This window comes from Podarcis muralis, chromosome 4 (genome assembly GCF_964188315.1).
Source record: "Podarcis muralis chromosome 4, rPodMur119.hap1.1, whole genome shotgun sequence".
NCBI lineage: Eukaryota > Metazoa > Chordata > Lepidosauria > Squamata > Lacertidae > Podarcis > Podarcis muralis.
The window spans coordinates 22,075,521-22,093,498 of NC_135658.1; the positions used below are offsets into that span (position 1 = coordinate 22,075,521).

Sequence of the window (17,978 nt, forward strand, 5' to 3'; positions counted from 1 at the left end):
ATATAGACTCCTGCTTACTTGGTTTCCTAGTAATGGGTTTATAAACTCTTTAATGTGTGAAGTGCAAATAATATTTTGCATTTATATGCACTGGTCTTTTAAATACACAAGTCTTGAGCAATTTTTACATGCAATAGGAGTTATATGCAGAGGCATTTGTAAACCCAGTATAAACTCAGAGGGCAAGTAAGAGCCACCTTTGAACTTGGGTGAAAGCTGGTTTCCTATAATATTCTCCCTCACAGTTGTGTTGTGTCTGAATACTTCAATTAGAGATAGGCAAGTTATTCTGAGCTCACTTCAGATTAACTTGAAAATGTTCTGAGACCTTCCCTCAAAATCGGAAGATCTTATTGAAAGATAGAATTAATCAGCACATCGAGCTGGACGCTCTGCTAGTGAAATATTTTCTCCCCAAAGCTACAAAGATCTAAAAACCAAAGTGCTAATTAGCTACTTATTAGAGACAGCCAGACTGACCATTACATGATTCTAGAAAAAAAAATATGTGCCGACACAGTTACAGGTATAATTTTTGCAATGGCTTTCTAGACAGATGTGAATTCACTTCACAAACATACCAATATTGCATTTCAATGGCATTAGAGGATTCGGTTATGATTCTTTCTGTGTACACTCAAGGCTATTTTGAGAGAAAATCTGAGATATTCAAAATACAGCTCTACTTCCATGCATTTCTTTAGCATGGTATCCTCCTGTATGATAATATTCCATTCCACTGGACAGATTTCTCCCACTTGACATAAGATAGGACTTCTGTCTTGAACAACACAGAGACTCTCAATATACAGTGAAAGTATAGGCAAAGATTTTCATATGTAAATATTTCCCTTTGAGATGAACTGAACCAATGCTTACAGAGTCAGATATAAGTTATATAATAGTGCTCATTATAACCATACCCTTTTGAAACTTAGTGCATTGTTCACTTCTGTGATCTAGAATGATTTTAGTTCCTCTGTTCATTATGATGGAGAGATTCTTGAACTCTTTCTTCTAACCTTGTTGCTTAGCACAAACCTGTAATACACACCCATGCCAACGGCAGCAGTCACTGTGGAAAGGACCAACACACTTCCTACAATACTACCTACAATGACACCATTCCAGTTTTTTGAAATTGGTCCACTGTCAATGCTGCCCCCATATCCTTTCTTTAGACAGTCAGGAGGGGCCCAACCATAAGAACAATGGCAGTGTTTGTGGTTGTTGCATATTCCCCTATTATGGCACTTTGTGGCATTGCAATCATACTGCAAGAGGGACACGTTCTTGCATTCCCTACGAATGCACATCATGCCAGTGCCACAAGGTGTACCGTCTTCCACTGCTCCAAGATCAGCTACTTCCATTCCACTGTGGTAGTCTGTAGCCCAGCAGTTACTTTTGCCAATGGTGGTTTGAATGATGGTTTGGTGTTCCTCCAAGGTAGGTAGCCCATAAATATTACTACACTGCATTCGGCCACATAGAATATTTTCAGCTTTGCATTTCTTAAAAATACCATGTTCAAGGCCACAGTTGCCAAAGCGATCACCTCGAGCATTCAGTCCTCTGAAACAATCCTCTGAAGCTCGTATGGTTTTCTTGCCAAATATATTTTCGCACTGCCCATTAGGAGTACTACAACGACCATGATAGCAATAGACTCCATCACCACAAGGGGCACCATCTTGTACATAAACATCTTCTGGACACTGATCTGAAGTCCCAGTGCAAAATTCAGGAAGATCACACATACTAATACTCTTTCTGCAAATGGATCCAGGGGGACGGTACTTGCACCTGTCACAGCACAGTCCAGAAGAACAATTGGCACATGGACGCAACGTGCAATCTGGCCTGCAACAATAATTCAATCGACACTGTTCAGTTGTACCACAGTCGCATTGCTCTCCTTTTTCCACTACTTTGTTGCCACAGTATTCGAGGTTATACATTTCATCAGGGTCTGGTGGAATCAACAAGCAAGGTGAGTCCTTTTGATTGAAATACTCATAGTAACTGCAGTTGCTAAACTTATCAACCTCTGAGTGCCAAGCAGACATAATGCAGGCGCGTCGGTCACATTTACAGACCAAATCATCATGGTTCATACCAAGATTATGTCCAAATTCATGGGCAAATAGCACAGAAAAATCAAACAAATTGAAATTCTTTGATACTATAACACCAGTAGCCCAATACTCACTACAAATTTCTCCTACATATGCTAATCCAATAGGACCTATAAATGACCTGTGTACAATTAAGTGAGCAGCATCATTCTTTAGATGGTTAAGTAGAGTGTTATGTCTCCATATACTGAAAGCATTAAGTGTGGCTCCGATACCGTGATCAACATCTATGAGGTTCTTTTCCGTCCATATCTCCAGTCCTGCTACAGACACGTCAAGTAAAAGTGGCTCAAAAAATGAATTTACAGCATGGATAGCCTCAAGAATTTTCAGAGCAATATCAGTTTCATTTTTATTAAACTTAACATATCGTTCATGCTCCACCACAAATGCCACTTCTGCATGTCTCTTGTGTGGCCACCAGAGTCCTGCTGGAGCACTTTTGACAGCCACATGCTCTGCATCGTGGATCATGGCCTCTTGACGCCTTTGCTCTTCCTCCGTCAACCCACACCTCATGTGCATGGCACCCTCCTCTATTTCCAGTCGATACACCACATGCTGAAAGGTAGCAGATGGCTGGACAGGTTCAATTTGATATGTCTCATTGTTAAGTTGTAACAGGCCCCTGAGTCCGCCTGAGCAAGTGCTGAGAGTGAGTGAAGAGAGAGGCTTGTCCTGTATGAAGCCACTGTAGAAACAATCATCCCTGATGTAATGATAGTCACCCAGGAGGTCCCCTTCCTTATTGTACGTGAAGATGGGGAAGCGTTTAGGAACAATGCCCTTCTTCTGCTTGAGATGCACCACCCGGCCCTTCCCCTCAATCTGTAGCAGGTAGCTGACATCCTGGGTTTCCTGTAGTCCATACCTGAAGCTCAGTCTCCTTGGGATGGTCACCTCATAAGAGGCATACCTAAAGCCCTGAGGTGGTGTCTGGCCACCAGTCACACTCAAGAGATTCCTCAAGAACATAATGAACAGCCATGCCAGGCTGCCACTCATTTTCCAAGAAAGAGGAAAGAATCTCTTGAAGCACTGCCTCTGGCATCTCATCCCTGAAAGGGAAGCTCCAAACAGTTGTTACCAGGTTAGTAGATAGATGGGAAGGAGGCTATGTGTGAATCAGAAGAGGAGGAAGATACGTTGCCTAGCAACTGCCAGGGTGCTCCATCTGTGGAATGTGGGTGGAGCTTGGAGGATCAAAGATGGAACAGAATGGCAGAGGAAGAACAGGGACGAAAACATTCCTAAGAAGTTTCTGCCTGGGAGGGTTGCAGGTTTGTCATTGGTTTTCTCCCAAGAAGCAGGTGTCTTTTAATTTTGTGACTGCTGTCACCATCTGCAGTGATCATGGAGCCCAAGAAAGTAAAATCTCTCACTGCCTCCATTTCTTCCCCTTCTATTTGCCAGGAGGTGATGGGCCCAGTGACCATGGTCTTAGTTTTTTTGATGTTGAGCTTCATACCGTATTTTGCGCTCTCCTCTTTCACCCTTATTAAAAGGTTCTTTAATTCCTCCTCACTTTCTGCCATCAAGGTTGTGTCATCTGCATATCGAAGGTTGTTGATATTTCTTAGTTTTATCAAACCGTGTATTGGCTTCCCTAAAAATAGTTCATTTTGAGGAATACCCCAATTTATTTCAAAATCTGCTCTGAGAATTAGAAATAAGCTAGAATACTGTTTACTTGGTTTCCCAGTATTAGATTTATAAAATCTTTAATCTGTGAGGTGCAAAAAATATTTTGCATTTATATGCACTGGTGTTTAAGGACACAAATCTTGAGCCATTTTTACATGTAATCTAAGTTAAATACAGGGGCATTTGTAAACCGTGTATAAACTCAGAGGGCAAATAAGGGCTACCTTTTGACCTGGGTGAAAGCTGGCTTCCCATAATATTCTCCCTCACAGTTGTGTTGTGTCTCAATACTTCAATTAGAGATAGGCAAGTTATTCTGAGCTCACTTCAGATTAACTTGAAAATGTTCTGAGACCTTCCCCCCAAATCAGAAGATCTTATTGAAAGATGGAACTAATCAGCACATAGAGCTGGACATTCAGCTAGTGGAATATTTTCTCCCCAAAGCCACAAAGATCAAAAAAGCAAAGCTCTAATTTGCTAATTATTAGAATCAGCCAGACTGTCCATTACATGATTGGGGGGGGGGGGGGAATTGACAGCGTACTGGTATAACAAAATGTGGAATATTGTTCTAGTGGGAAAACTGTCAAACAAAGTAAGAATAACCAGGGTTGGGTTTTTTGTTTTTTTAAAGGCCAAGCAACAGTATGCCAGGGTGAAAAGCCCAGGGGATCATGGGTAAGCTGGGCATTGTAGGCAACTAAGTGAAATTCAGAGTCGAAGGAAAGCAATGGGCATAAGATGATCCAGTCCATTAATTGCAAAAGGTCTACTCTGAGTATGACTCCAGCTCAAGGGTTTTATAAATCTCATATCTCCTTTGAAGCCAGATTTTACTGCACTGGCACCCATGGCAGTTGCCATGAGCACGGATCCAATTCTCCTGGTCTTTCCCTCGTGGTCTGCAATGCTCGGTGTCAGATAGTGTGAGAAAGACAGTCATGCAAGAGATGATATGATAGAGGAGTATGAAACAGTATCCCTCGGGAGGTGGTGGACTTTCCTTCCTTGGAGGTTTTTAAGCAGAGGTTGGATGACCCTCTGTCATGGATGCTTTTGTTGAGATTCCTGCATTGCAAGGAGTTGGACTAGTTGAACCTTGAGTCCCTTCCAACCCATTATTGTATGGAGAAAGAAGGCCAGAACATGAAGAAATTCAATGAAGCTGAAGGATGGAAGATTCAGGGCAGACAGAACAATTTACATAGTGCATATTTAAACTATAGAATTTGTTCTCAAAAGGTGCAGTGATAGTCACCAACTTTGGTTGCTTTTTAGAGGATTAGACAAATTCCTAGCACATAAGGATATTAACATCTACGAGCCACAATAGAAGGAGGAGGAGGAGGAGTCTGGACTTGATAGCCCACCTTTCACTCCCCTTAAGGAGTCTCAAATTTGCTAACCATCTCCTTTCCCTTCCTCCCCAACAACAAACACTCTGTGAGGTGAGTGAGGCTGAGAGACTTCAGAGAAGTGTGATTAGCCCAAGGTCACCCAACAGCTGCATGTGGAGGAGCGGGGAAATGAACCCGGTTCACCAGATTACGAGTCCACCACTCTTAACCACGACACTATACTGGCTCTGTATGACCTCCAGTGTTGGAGCCAGTATGGCTCTGAACAGGGCCAGCCCACCTATGGGGCAAGGTGAGGCGACCACCTCAGGTAAGGTTGATTTGATTTGTGATGTAGATCTTCACTCCCCCATTTCTTCCCAGTGGTGTCATGGACAGGGCAGAGGAGGAAGAATGGTAGAGACCACCGCTGCAGGCGTTGACTAGAGAGGAGGAACCGGCAGGTAGCATAGACCTCCAGGAGTGATTTGGCACAGAGCATACATGTAAGGGAGATGAGGGCAAAAGGGGAGAGGAGGAGGAGGAGGAGGAGGAGGAGGAGGAGGAGGAGGAGGAGGAGGAGGAGAACGTGGACAGCATTCAGCAGAAGGAGGCTGAGCAGCAGTTGAATGAGATGCTGTCGCTGGAGAGTATCCCTGCCCCAAACCAGGGATTTGCTGAGTACAGTCAAACAGAGAGCTCAGAGGCAACTGACTCATACCAGTCACAGTCAGAGGCAGGAGGAGAAGTCAGATGAACAGGAAAGTAACGAAGAAGGGGGGTGGAACTTCACTCAGGGCAACATTAGGTGCATCTTGAATTCTTCTCTGCAAATTCTATTATAAGCAGAACTGAAAAAACTTGCTGTTTCTCTATCTCGCAGCCTTCCTGGGAATCAAACTACTTTTGAATTGGCAAAGAAAGGAGGAAGATATCAAAGAAATTATAGTAAAATTGGAGAGGGACCTGGGACATACGATCAAACCCAATATTTGGAATGAATTATGGACTAAAAATATAAAATTCATGGCTTGTTTCCTTATAAGGGAAAATCTTATGAAAATGTACTATAGGTGATACCTGACCCCTGTAAAACTTGCAAAAATAAATAAATCAAACAATAACAAGTGCTGGCGATGTAAGGAAGAGATAGGAACTTACTACCATATGTGGTGGTCCTGTCTAGAGATTCAAACATTTTGCAACATGATTTATGAAGAGATAAAGAGATTGATAAAAACTACATTTAGCAAGAAACCGGAAGAATTTTTACTAGGAATGGTTTCAGATAATATTCCCAAAAACAAAACTAGGCTATTTATGTATGCAACGTCAGCAGCAAGGGTTATAGTGGCAAAACACTGGAAAGATAAAAATACACCCACTAAAGAGGAATGGGTAGTCAAATTGTGTGAGTACTTGGAGCTCGCAAAGCTGACAGATGCAATAAGAGATAAACCAAAAAAATTGGTGAAAGAAGAATGGGAGTGTTTAAATAATTAATTAGGGGTCAAGGGCTCAGCAAGAAAGATCTGGCTATGTTTAGATTGATACCGCATAGAGAAATGTTCCCTGATACCAAGATGAGGGATTCCTTTGGAATGCAGATAGAGATAATTGATAAGAATAATGATCTGTTGTGAGCTTGATGGAAGTGTACAATGGATGAGCTTTCCTGCTTTGGCTCATCTTCCTTTTTCTTTTTCTTTTTCTTCTATTTTTCTTTTTTCTTTTCTTTTATGTTTCCTATAGTTGCTTATGTTCTGTGTCATGTACTTCAATATTTTTTGTAGTGTTTTTTTTTTAAAAAAAATCATTACTATTAAGGAATTTTCCTTTGTAATTTTGGTTGTCTATATATATATATATGCACCTGTTTAAAGCAAAATAAAAGTTTAAAGAAAGAAAGAAAGAAAAAGCTTTAATGAAAAGATTGCACCCTCAAATATGTTACATAACATTCACCATTATTTCCATCATAGCTTTTTGAAATATTATGTGTTGGTGGTTTTATAATATTTTTAATATATTGTCTCATTTCAACACTAACATTTCTGCCAACACAGTTATTGGTATAATGTTTGCAATGGCTTTCTAGACAGATGTGAATTCACTCCACAAACGTACAAATATTGCATTTCAATGGCTTTAGAGGATTGGGTTGTGATTCTATTCCTGTACACCCTAGGTTGCTTTGGGAGAGGATCCGAGATATCCGAGATACCAGCACTCCTTCCATGCATTTCTTTAGCATGGTATGATAACATTTCATTCCACTGTACAGATTTCTCCCATTTACATAGGATAGGACTTCTGTCCTGAACAACAAAGAGACTCTCAACATACTGTGAAAGTATAGGCAAAGATTTTCATATGTGAATATTTCCCTTTGAGATGAACTAAACCAATGCTTGCAGAGTCAAATATAAGTTATACAATAGTACTCATCATACCCATCATACCCTTTTGAAACTTTCTGCATTGTTCACTTCTGTGATCTAGAATGATTTTAGTTCCTCTGTTCATTATGATGGAGAGATTCTTGAACTCTTTCTTCTAACCTTGTTGCTTAGCACAAACCTGTAATACACACCCATGCCAACAGCAGCAGTCACTGTGGAAAGGACCAACACACTTCCTACAATGCTACCTACAATGACACCATTCCAGTTTTTTGAAATTGGCCCACTGTCAATGCTGCCCCCATATCCTTTCTTTAGACAGTCAGGAGGGGCCCAACCATAAGAACAATGGCAGTGTTTGTGGTTGTTGCATATTCCCCTATTATGGCACTTTGTGGCATTACAATCATACTGCAAGAGGGACACATTCTTGCATTCCCTACGAATACACATCATGCCAGTGCCACAAGGTGTACCGTCTTCCACTGCTCCAAGATCAGCTACCTCCATTCCACTGTGGTAGTCTGTAGCCCAGCAGTTACTTTTGCCAATGGTGGTTTGAATGACGGTTTGGTGTTCCTCCAAGGTAGGTAGCCCATAAATATTACTACACTGCATTCGGCCACATAGAATATTTTCAGCTTTGCATTTCTTAAAAATACCATGTTCAAGGCCACAGTTGCCAAAGCGATCACCTCGAGCATTCAGTCCTCTGAAACAATCCTCTGAAGCTCGTACGGTTTTCTTGCCAAATATATTTTCGCACTGCCCATTAGGAGTACTACAACGACCATGATAGCAATAGACTCCATCACCGCAAGGGGCACCATCTTGTACATAAACATCTTCTGGACATTGGTCTGAAGTCCCAGTGCAAAATTCAGGAAGATCACACATGCTAATACTCTTTCTGCAAATGGATCCAGGGGGACGGTACTTGCACCTGTCACAGCACAGTCCAGAAGAACAATTGGCACATGGACGCAACGTGCAATCTGGCCTGCAACAATAATCCAATCGACACTGTTCAGTTGTACCACAGTCACATTGCTCTCCTTTTTCCACTACTTTGTTGCCACAGTATTCGAGGTTATACATTTGATCAGGGTCTGGTGGAATCAACAAGCAAGGTGAGTTCCTTCGATTGAAATAGTCATAGTAACTGCAGTTGCTAAACTTATCAACATCTGAGTGCCAAGCAGACATAATGCAGGCACGTCGGTCACATTTACAGACAAAATCATCATGGCTCATACCAAGATTATGTCCAAATTCATGGGCAAATAGCACAGAAAAATCAAACAAATTGAAATTCTTTGATACTACAACACCAGTAGCGAATTTCTCACTACAAATTTGTCCTACATATGCAATTCCAATAACACCTTTATACGACCTGTATACAATTAAGTGAGCAGCATCATTCTTTAGATGGTTAAGTAGAGTGTTACGTCTCCATATACTGAAAGCATTAAGTGTGGCTCCGATACTTTTATCAACATCTATGAGGTTCTTTTCCGTCCATATCTCCAGTCCTGCTACAGACACGTCAAGAAACAGTGGCTCAAAAAATGAATTTATAACATGGGTGGCCTCAAGAATTTTCAGAGCAATATCAGTTTCATTTTTATCAAATTTAACATATCGTTCATGCTCCACCACAAATGCCACTTCTGCATGTCTCTTGTGTGGCCACCAGAGACCTGCCGGAGCACTTTTGACAGCCACATGCTCTGTGTCCTGGATCATGGCCTCTTGACGCCTTTGCTCTTCCTCCGTCAACCCACACCTCATGTGCATGGCACCCTCCTCTATTTCCAGCCGATACACCACATGCTGAAAGGTAGCAGATGGCTGGACAGGTTCAATTTGATATGTCTCATTGTTAAGTTGTAACAGGCCCCTGAGTCCCCCTGAGCAAGTACTGAGAGTGACTGAAGAGAGAGGCTTCTCCTGTATGAAACCACTGTAGAAACAATCATCCCTGATGTAATGATAGTCACCCAGCAGGTCCCCTTCCTTATTGTATGTGAAGATGGGGAAGTGTTTAGGAACAATGCCCTTCTTCTGCTTGAGATGCACCACCTGGCCCTTCCCCTCAATCTGCAGCAGGTAGCTGACATCCTGGGTTTCCTGTAGTCCATACCTGAAGCTCAGTCTCCTTGGGATGGTCACCTCATAAGAGGCATACCTAAAGCCCTGAGGTGGTGTCTGGCCACCAGTCACACTCAGGAGATTCCTCAAGAACATAATGAGCAGCCATGCCAGGCTGCCACTCATTTTCCAAGAAAGAGGAAATTATCTCTTGAAGCACCACTTCTGGCATCTCATCCCTGAAAGGGAAGCCCCAAACAGTTGTTACCAGGTTAGTAGATAGATGGGAAGGAGGCTATATGTGAATTAGAAGAGGAGGGAGATATGTTGCCTAGCAACTGCCAGTGTGCTCCGTCTGTGGAATGTGGGTGGAGCTTGGAGGATCAAAGATGGAACAGAATGGTAGAGGAAAAGAAGGTTCCTAAGAGGTTTTTGCCTGTGAGGGTTGCATGAAGAAGAGCAAAAAAGGAGAGAGTCTTATAGCACCCCATGGACGAACAAGTTCTATTTCAGCATCAGTCAGTGGACATGAGCTCACTTCATACATTGGATGGGTCATAATCCTCAGTTGTCAGGTATGGAACATTAAAAGTACTTTCTGTGACAATTCAACTAGTGTTTAAATATATGCAAAACATAAAAATAACTGGTGATAGAACAATCATCTTTGCATTGCTGAGTTCCTTTTCAGCTCTGAGGCAGAACCTCCTCTTCACTTGGCCAGTTGAAGAAGCCCAGGTGAGCAAAGTGCTTCTTTCGGTCACAGTTTTTACTCGTCCACCTCATTCAGAGAAGGGAAGCCAGCAGGGAGTGCTCAGTCAAAACCACCCGGATGAGTGAATGGCCCCTCTAATCCCTTCCAATCCCCTCAGCATCTTCCTTTTTTGCACACCAAACTGTGGCCTCCCTTAATGGGAGATTCCATGCGCCCCTTTTGACTGGAGATACAACAAGAGATTCATTCTGGATCTTCTGCGTACAATATATGGTGTACACCACTGAACTATGGATCTTCCCATCCTTAAATAAGTAAGGGAAATGCAAACTCTTAGGGTCATGTGAAATATTTTAGAAAGGGGATCTAGCATTTCCAGAGAGCATCTTGTTGTTGTGTAGTCGTTTAGTCGTGTCCGACTCTTTGTGAACTCATGGACCAGAGCATGCCAAGCACTCCTGTCTTCCACTGCCTCCCACAGTTTGGTCTAACTCATGCTAGTAGCTTCAATAACACTGTCCAACCATCTCGTCCTCTGTTGTCCCCTTCTCCTTGTGCCCTCAATCTTTCCCAGCATCGTGGTCTTTTCCAGGGAGTCTTCTCTTCTCATGAGGTGGCCAAAGTACTGAAGCCTCAGCTTCAGAATCTATCCTTCCAGTGAGCACTCAGTGCTGATTTCTTTCAGAACGGATAGGTTTGATTTTTTGCAGTCCATGGAACTCTCAAGAGTCTCCTCCAGCACCATAATTCAAAAGCATCAATTCTTCGGCGATCAGCCTTCTTTATGGTCCAGCTCTCACTTCCATACATCACTACTGGGAAAGCCATAGCTTTAACTACATGGACCTTTGTTGGCAAGGTGATGTCTCTGGTTTAAGATGCTGTCTAGGTTTCTCATTGGTTTTCCCAAGAAGCAGGTGTCTTTTAATTTTGTGACTGCTGTCACCATCTGCAGTGATCATGGAGCCCAAGAAAGTAAAATCTCTCACTGCCTCCATTTCTTCCCCTTCTATTTGCCAGGAGGTGATGGGCCCAGTGGCCATGATCTTAGTTTTTTTGATGTTGAGCTTCATACCGTATTTTGCACTCTCCTCTTTCACCCTCATTAAAAGGTTCTTTAATTCCTCCTCACCTTCTGTCATCAAGGTTGTGTCATCTGTATATCTGAGGTTGTTGATATTTCTTAGTTTTATCAAAAAGTGTATTGGCTTCCCTAAAAATAGTTCATTTTGAGGAAAACACCAATTTATTTCATAATTTGCTCTCTGTTAATTAGAAATATGCTAGAATACTGTTTACTTGGTTTCCCAGTATTAGATTTATAAAGTCTTTAATGTGTGAAGTGCAAAAAATATTTTGCATTTATATGCATTGGTGTTTTAAATACACAAGTCTTGAGCCATTTTTACATGTAATGGGAGTTAAATACAGGGGCATTTGTAAACCGTGTATAAACTCAGAGGGCAAGTAAGGGCTACCTTTTGACCTGGGTGAAAGCAGGTTTCCCATAATATTCTCCCTCACAGTTGTGTCTCAATACTTCAATTAGAGATAGGCAAGTTATTCTGAGCTCACTTCAGATTATCTTGAAAATTTTCTGAGACCTTCCCCCAAAATCAGAAGTTGTTATTGAAAGATAGAACTAATCAGCACATTGAGCTGGATGCTCAGCTAGTGGAATATTTTCTCCCCAAAGCTCTAAAAAGATCTAAAAAGCAAAGCGCTAATTAGCTACTTATTAGAGACAGCCAGACTGACCATTACATGATTCTAGAAAAAAAAATATGTGCCGACAGTATGACTCAGGACCCCTGAAGGGATTTATGAAGCTCATATCTCCTTTGAAGCCAGATTTTACTTCACTGGCACCCATGGCAGTTGCCATGAGCATGGATCCAATTCTCCTGGTCTTTCCCACATGATCAGCACTGCTTGCTCTCAGTTGCTGATGATGTGAGAAAGACAGGCATGCAAGAGAGGATATGATAGAGGAGTATGAAACAGTATCCCTCGGGAGGTGGTGGAATTTCCTCCTTGGAGGTTTTTAATCAGAGGTTGGATGACCCTCTGTCATGGATGCTTTAGCTGAGATTCCTGCATTGCAAGGGGTTGGACTAGATGAACCTTGAGAGCCTTCCAACCCATGATTCTATGGAGAAACAAGACTAGAACATGAAGACATTCAAAGAAGTTGAAGGATGGAAAATACAAGACAGAAAAACCCATTTACATAGTGCATACTTAAACAGTAGAATTTGTTCTCAAAAGGTACAGTGACGGTCACCAGCTTTGGTTGCTTTTTAGAGGATTAGACAAATTCCTAGCACATAAGGATATTAACATCTACGAGCCACAATAGAAGGAGGAGGAGGAGGAGTCTGGACTTGATAGCCCACCTTTCACTCCCCTTAAGGAGTCTCAAAGTGGCTAACCATCTCCTTTCCCTTCCTCCCCAACAACAAAAACTCTGTGAGGTGAGTGGGGCTGAGAGACTTCAGAGAAGTGTGATTAGCCCAAGGTCTCCCAGCAGCTGCATGTGGAGGAGTTGGGAAGAGAACCCGGTTCCCCAGATTATGTGTCCACCGCTCTTAACCACGACACCACACTGGCTCTGTATGATGTCCAGTGTTGGAGCCAGTATGGCTCTGAACAGGGCCAGCCCACCTATGGGGCAAGGTGAGCCGACCACCTCAGGTAAGGTTGATTTGATTTCCCCACCTTGTTTGTGATGTAGATCTTCACTCCCCCATTTCTTCCCAGTGGTGTCATGGACAGGGCAGAGGAGGAAGAATGGTAGAGACCACCGCTGCAGGCTTTGACTAGAGAGGAGGAATGGGCAGGTAGCATAGACCTCCAGGAGTGGTTTGGCACAGAGCATACATGTAAGGGAGATGAGGGCAAAAGGGGAGAGGAGGAGGAGGAGAACATGGACAGGATTCAGCAGGAGGAGGCTGAGCAGCAGTTGAATGAGATCCTGTCACTGGAGAGTATCCCAGAACCCGTACCCTCCCCCCCCAAAAAAAACCAGGCATTCGCTGAGTCTCGTCGAACAGGGAGCTCAGAGGCAACTGTCTCATACCAGTCACAGTCAGAGGCAGGAGGAAAAGTCAGATGAACAGGAAAGTAACGGAGAAGGGGGGCGGAAATTCACTAGGGGCAACATTAGGTGCATCTTGAATTCTTCTCTGCAAATTGTATTATAAGCAGAACTGAAAAAGCTTGCTGTTTCTCTATCTCGGAGCCTTCTTGGGAATCGACCACAGCTGCCGACAGTACCCTGACTTCATTCCCTGCTTGTCCCTCATGTGGCTCATCACCCATCCCTTCTTCCATGGCGGGGGGGGGGGGATTTTGTATATTCCGCGTTAAAGTAGAGAGATGGTCTCAAAATATCTGAAAAGGTCTTCCCCCCAAAATGGTTTGTGGATAAACCAAAGATTACGCTGTGTGACACATTTTATCAACAAACTGTTAAAACAAAAAACTTTAATGAAAAAATTGCACCCTCAAATATGTTACAAAACATCCACCATTATTTCCATAATAGCTTTTTGAAATATTATGTGTTGCTGGTTTTATAATGTTTTTAATATATTGTCTCATTTCAACACTAACATTTCTGCCAACACAGTTATTGGTATAATGTTTGCAATGGCTTTCTAGACAGATGTGAATTCACTCCACAAACATACAAATATTGCATTTCAATGGCTTGAGAGGATTGGGTTGTGATTCTATCCCTGTACACCCAAGGTTACTTTGAGTGAAAATCTGAGATATTCAAAATACCAGCACTGCTTCCATGCATTTCTTTAGCATGGTAATGCTCCTGTATGACAACATTCCATTGCGCTGGACAGATTTCTCCCACTCAACATAGGATAGGACTTCTGTCCTGAACAACAAAGAGACTCTCAAAATACTGTGAAAGTATAAACAAAGATTTCCATGTGAATATTTCCACTTGAGATGAACTGAACCAATGCTTACAGAGTCAAATATATGTTATATAATAGTGCTCATTATACCCATCATACCCTTTTGAAACTTTCTGCATTGTTCGCTTCTGTGATCTAGAGTGGTTTTAGTTCCTCTGTTCATTATGATGGAGAGATTCTTGAACTCTTTCTTCTAACCTTGTTGCTTAGCACAAACCTGTAATACACACCCATGCCAACAGCAGCAGTCACCGTGAAAAGGACTAACACACTTCCTATAATACTACCTACACTGACACCATTCCAGTTTTTTGAAATTGGCCCACTATCAATGCTGCCTCCATATCCTTTCTTTAGACAGTTAGGAGGGGCCCAACCATAAGAACAATGGCAGTGTTTGTGGTTGTTGCATATTCCCCTATTATGGCACTTTGTGGCATTGCAATCATACTGCAAGAGGGACACATTCTTGCATTCCCTACTAATACACATCATGCCAGTGCCACAAGGTGTACCGTCTTCCACTGCTCCAAGATCAGCTACCTCCATTCCACTGTGGTAGTCTGTAGCCCAGCAGTTACTTTTGCCAATGGTGGTTTGAATGATGGTTTGGTGTTCCTCCAAGGTAGGTACACTATGGATATTACTACACTGCATTCTGCCACATAGAATATTTTCAGCTTTGCATTTCTTAAAAATACCATGTTCAAGGCCACAATTTCCAAAGCGATCACCTTGAACATTCAGTCCTCTGAAACAATCCTCTGAAGCTCGTACGGTTTTCTTACCAAATATCTTTTCACACTGCCCATTGGGAGTAGTACAATGACCATGGTAGCAATAGACTCCATCACCGCAAGGGGCACCATCTTGTACATAAACATCTTCTGGACACTGATCTGAAGTCCCAGTGCAAAACTCAGGCAGGTCACAGATGCCAATACTCTTTCTGCAAATGGATCCAGCGGGACGGTACTTGCACATGGCACAGCACAGTCCAGAAGAACAATTGGCACATGGACGCAACGTGCAATCTGGCCTGCAACATCGATCCGATTGACACTGTGCAGCTGAACCGCAGTCACATTGCTCTCCTTTTTCCACTACTTTGTTCCCACAGTATTCGAGGTTATAGATTTGATCAGGGTCTGGTGGAATCAACAAGCAAGGTGAGTCCTTTCGATTGAAATATCTATGGTAACTGCAGTTGCTAAACTTATCAGTCCGTGAGTGCCAAGCGGCCATAATGCAGGCACGTCGATCACATTTACAGTCCGAACTATCATGGGGCATACCAAGATTATGCCCAAATTCATGGGCGAATAGCACAGAAAAATCAAACAAATTGAAATATATTGATACTTCAAGAGCAGTGGCCCAATATTTACTACAAATTTGTCCTACATATGCTAGTCCGATAGTACTTCCATACGACCTGTATACAATTAAGTGAGCAGCATCATTCTTTAGATGGTTAAGTAGAGTGCTACGGCTCCATATACTAAAAGCTTTAAGTGTGGCACCTATTCCATCATCAACATCTATGAGGTTCTTTTCTGACCATATCTCCAGTCCTGCTATAGACACTTCAACTAAAAATGGCTCAAAAAATGAATTTACCATATGGATGGTCTCAAGAAGTTTCATAGCAATATCAGTTTCATTTTTATTAAACTTAACATATCGTTCATGCTCCACCACAAATGCCACTTCTGCATGTCTCTTGTGTGGCCACCAGAGTCCTGCTGGAGCACTTTTGACAGCCACATGCTCTGCGTCCTGGATCATGGCCTCTTGACGCCTTTGCTCTTCCTCCGTCAACCCACACCTCATGTGCATGGCACCCTCCTCTATTTCCAGCTGATACACCACATGCTGAAAGGTAGCAGATGGCTGGACAGGTTCAATTTGATATGTCTCATTGTTAAGTTGTAACAGGCCCCTGAGTCCCCCTGAGCAAGTGCTGATAGTGACTGAAGAGAGAGGCTTGTCCTGTATGAAGCCACTGTAGAAACAATCATCACTGATGTAATGATAGTCACCCAGGAGGTCCCCTTCCTTATTGTATGTGAAGATGGGGAAGTGTTTAGGAACAATGCCCTTCTTCTGCTTGAGATGCACCACCTGGCCCTTCCCCTCAATCTGCAGCAGGTAGCTGACATCCAGGGTTTCCTGTAGTCCATACCTGAAGCTCAGTTTCCTTGGGATGGTCACCTCATAAGAGGCATACCTAAAGCCCTGAGGTGGTGTCTGGCCACGGGTCTCAATCAGGAGATTCCTCAAGAACATAATGAGCAGCCATGCCAGACTGCCACTCATTTTCCAAGAAAGAGGAAAGAAGCTCTTGAAGCACCACCTCTGGCATCTTATCCCTGAAAGGGAAGCTCCAAACAGTTGTTACCAGGTTAGTAGATAGATGGGAAGGAGGCTATATGTGAATTAGAAGAGGAGGGAGATATGTTGCCTAGCAACTGCCAGTGTGCTCCGTCTGTGGAATGTGGGTGGAGCTTCGAGGATCAAAGAAGGAACAGAATGGCAGAGGAAGAGCAGGGAAGAAAATATTCCTAAGAAGTTTCTGCCTGGGAGGGTTGCAGGAAGAAGAGGGAAAAAAGAGAGTCTTATAGCACCCCATGGACGAACAAGTTCTATTTCAGCATCAGTCAGTGGACATGAGCTCACTTCATACATTGGATGGGTCATAATCCTCTGTTGTCACGTATGGAACATTAAAAGTACTTTCTGTGACAATTCAACTAGTGTTTAAATGTATGCAAAACATAAAAATAACTGGTGATAGAACAATCATCTTTGCATTGCTGAGTTCCTTTTCAGCTCTGAGGCAAAAGCTCCTCTTCACTTGCCCAGGTGAAGAAGCCCAGGTGAGCAATGTGCTTCTTCTAGCAACAGTTTTTACTCATCCACCTCATTTATATGCACTGGTGTTTTACGTGTAATGGGAGTTAAATACAGGGGGATTTGAAAACCCTGTATAAGCTCAGAGGGCAAATAAGGGCTACCTTTTGACCTCGGTGAAAGCTGGTTTCCCATAATATTCTCCCTCACAGTTGTGTTGTGTCTGAATACTTCAATTAGAGATAGGCAAGTTATTCTGAGCTCACTTCAGATTAACTTGAAAATGTTCTGAGACCTTCCCCCCAAATCAGAAGATCTTATTGAAAGATAGAACTAATCAGCACATAGAGCTGGATCTTCAGCTAGTGGAATATTTTCTCCCCAAAGCTACAAAGAACTAAAAAGCAATGCTCTAATTTGCTACTTATTAGAATAAGCCAGACTGACCATTACATGATGGTGGGGGGGGGGGGATGACAGCCTACTGGTATAACAAAATGTGGAATATTGTGCTAGTGGGAAAACTGGCAAACAAAGTAAGAATAACCAAGGTCGTTGTTGTTGTTTTTAAGGCCAAGCTTCTTGATGGAATAGTTTGATTTTCTTATATACATTACAAGGCAGGAATCATCCTGGACAACAGTATGCGAGGGTGAAAAAGCCCAGGGGATCATGGGTAAGCTGGGCATTGTAGGCAACTAAGTGAAATTCAGAGTCGAAGGAAAGCAATGGGCATAATCCGTCCATAAATTGCAGAAGGTCTACTCTGAGTATGACTCCAGCTCAAGGGTTTTATAAATCTCATATCTCCATGATTCTATGGAGAAACAAGACTAGAACATGAAGACATTCAG

The 17,978-nt window shown here is 42.6% G+C and overlaps 3 protein-coding genes across 3 annotated transcripts; all 3 read right to left on the reverse strand.

Moving 5' to 3' along the window:
- Positions 1-986: 986 nt before the first annotated feature.
- Positions 987-3,143, reverse strand: LOC114595298 (disintegrin and metalloproteinase domain-containing protein 20-like). Its single transcript, XM_028725601.2, has one exon. It carries the CDS (start codon positions 3,141-3,143, stop codon positions 987-989), a length of 2,157 nt encoding a protein of 718 aa, XP_028581434.2.
- A 4,504-nt stretch (positions 3,144-7,647) lies between these two features.
- On the reverse strand, positions 7,648-9,804 carry LOC114595299 (disintegrin and metalloproteinase domain-containing protein 20-like). The gene has a single exon (XM_028725602.2). The coding sequence runs from the start codon at positions 9,802-9,804 to the stop codon at positions 7,648-7,650; it is 2,157 nt and encodes a 718-aa protein (XP_028581435.2).
- Positions 9,805-14,433: 4,629 nt separating this feature from the next.
- Positions 14,434-16,590, reverse strand: LOC114595300 (disintegrin and metalloproteinase domain-containing protein 20-like). Its single transcript, XM_028725603.2, has one exon. The coding sequence runs from the start codon at positions 16,588-16,590 to the stop codon at positions 14,434-14,436; it is 2,157 nt and encodes a 718-aa protein (XP_028581436.2).
- Positions 16,591-17,978: the final 1,388 nt, after the last annotated feature.

What these genes read in the sequence shown, in the direction of transcription:
- LOC114595298 (XM_028725601.2), bottom strand. Translation starts at nt 3,143, where the DNA reads ATGAGTGGCAGCCTGGCATGGCTGTTCATTATGTTCTTGAGGAATCTC.
- LOC114595299 (XM_028725602.2), bottom strand. Translation starts at nt 9,804, where the DNA reads ATGAGTGGCAGCCTGGCATGGCTGCTCATTATGTTCTTGAGGAATCTC.
- LOC114595300 (XM_028725603.2), bottom strand. Translation starts at nt 16,590, where the DNA reads ATGAGTGGCAGTCTGGCATGGCTGCTCATTATGTTCTTGAGGAATCTC.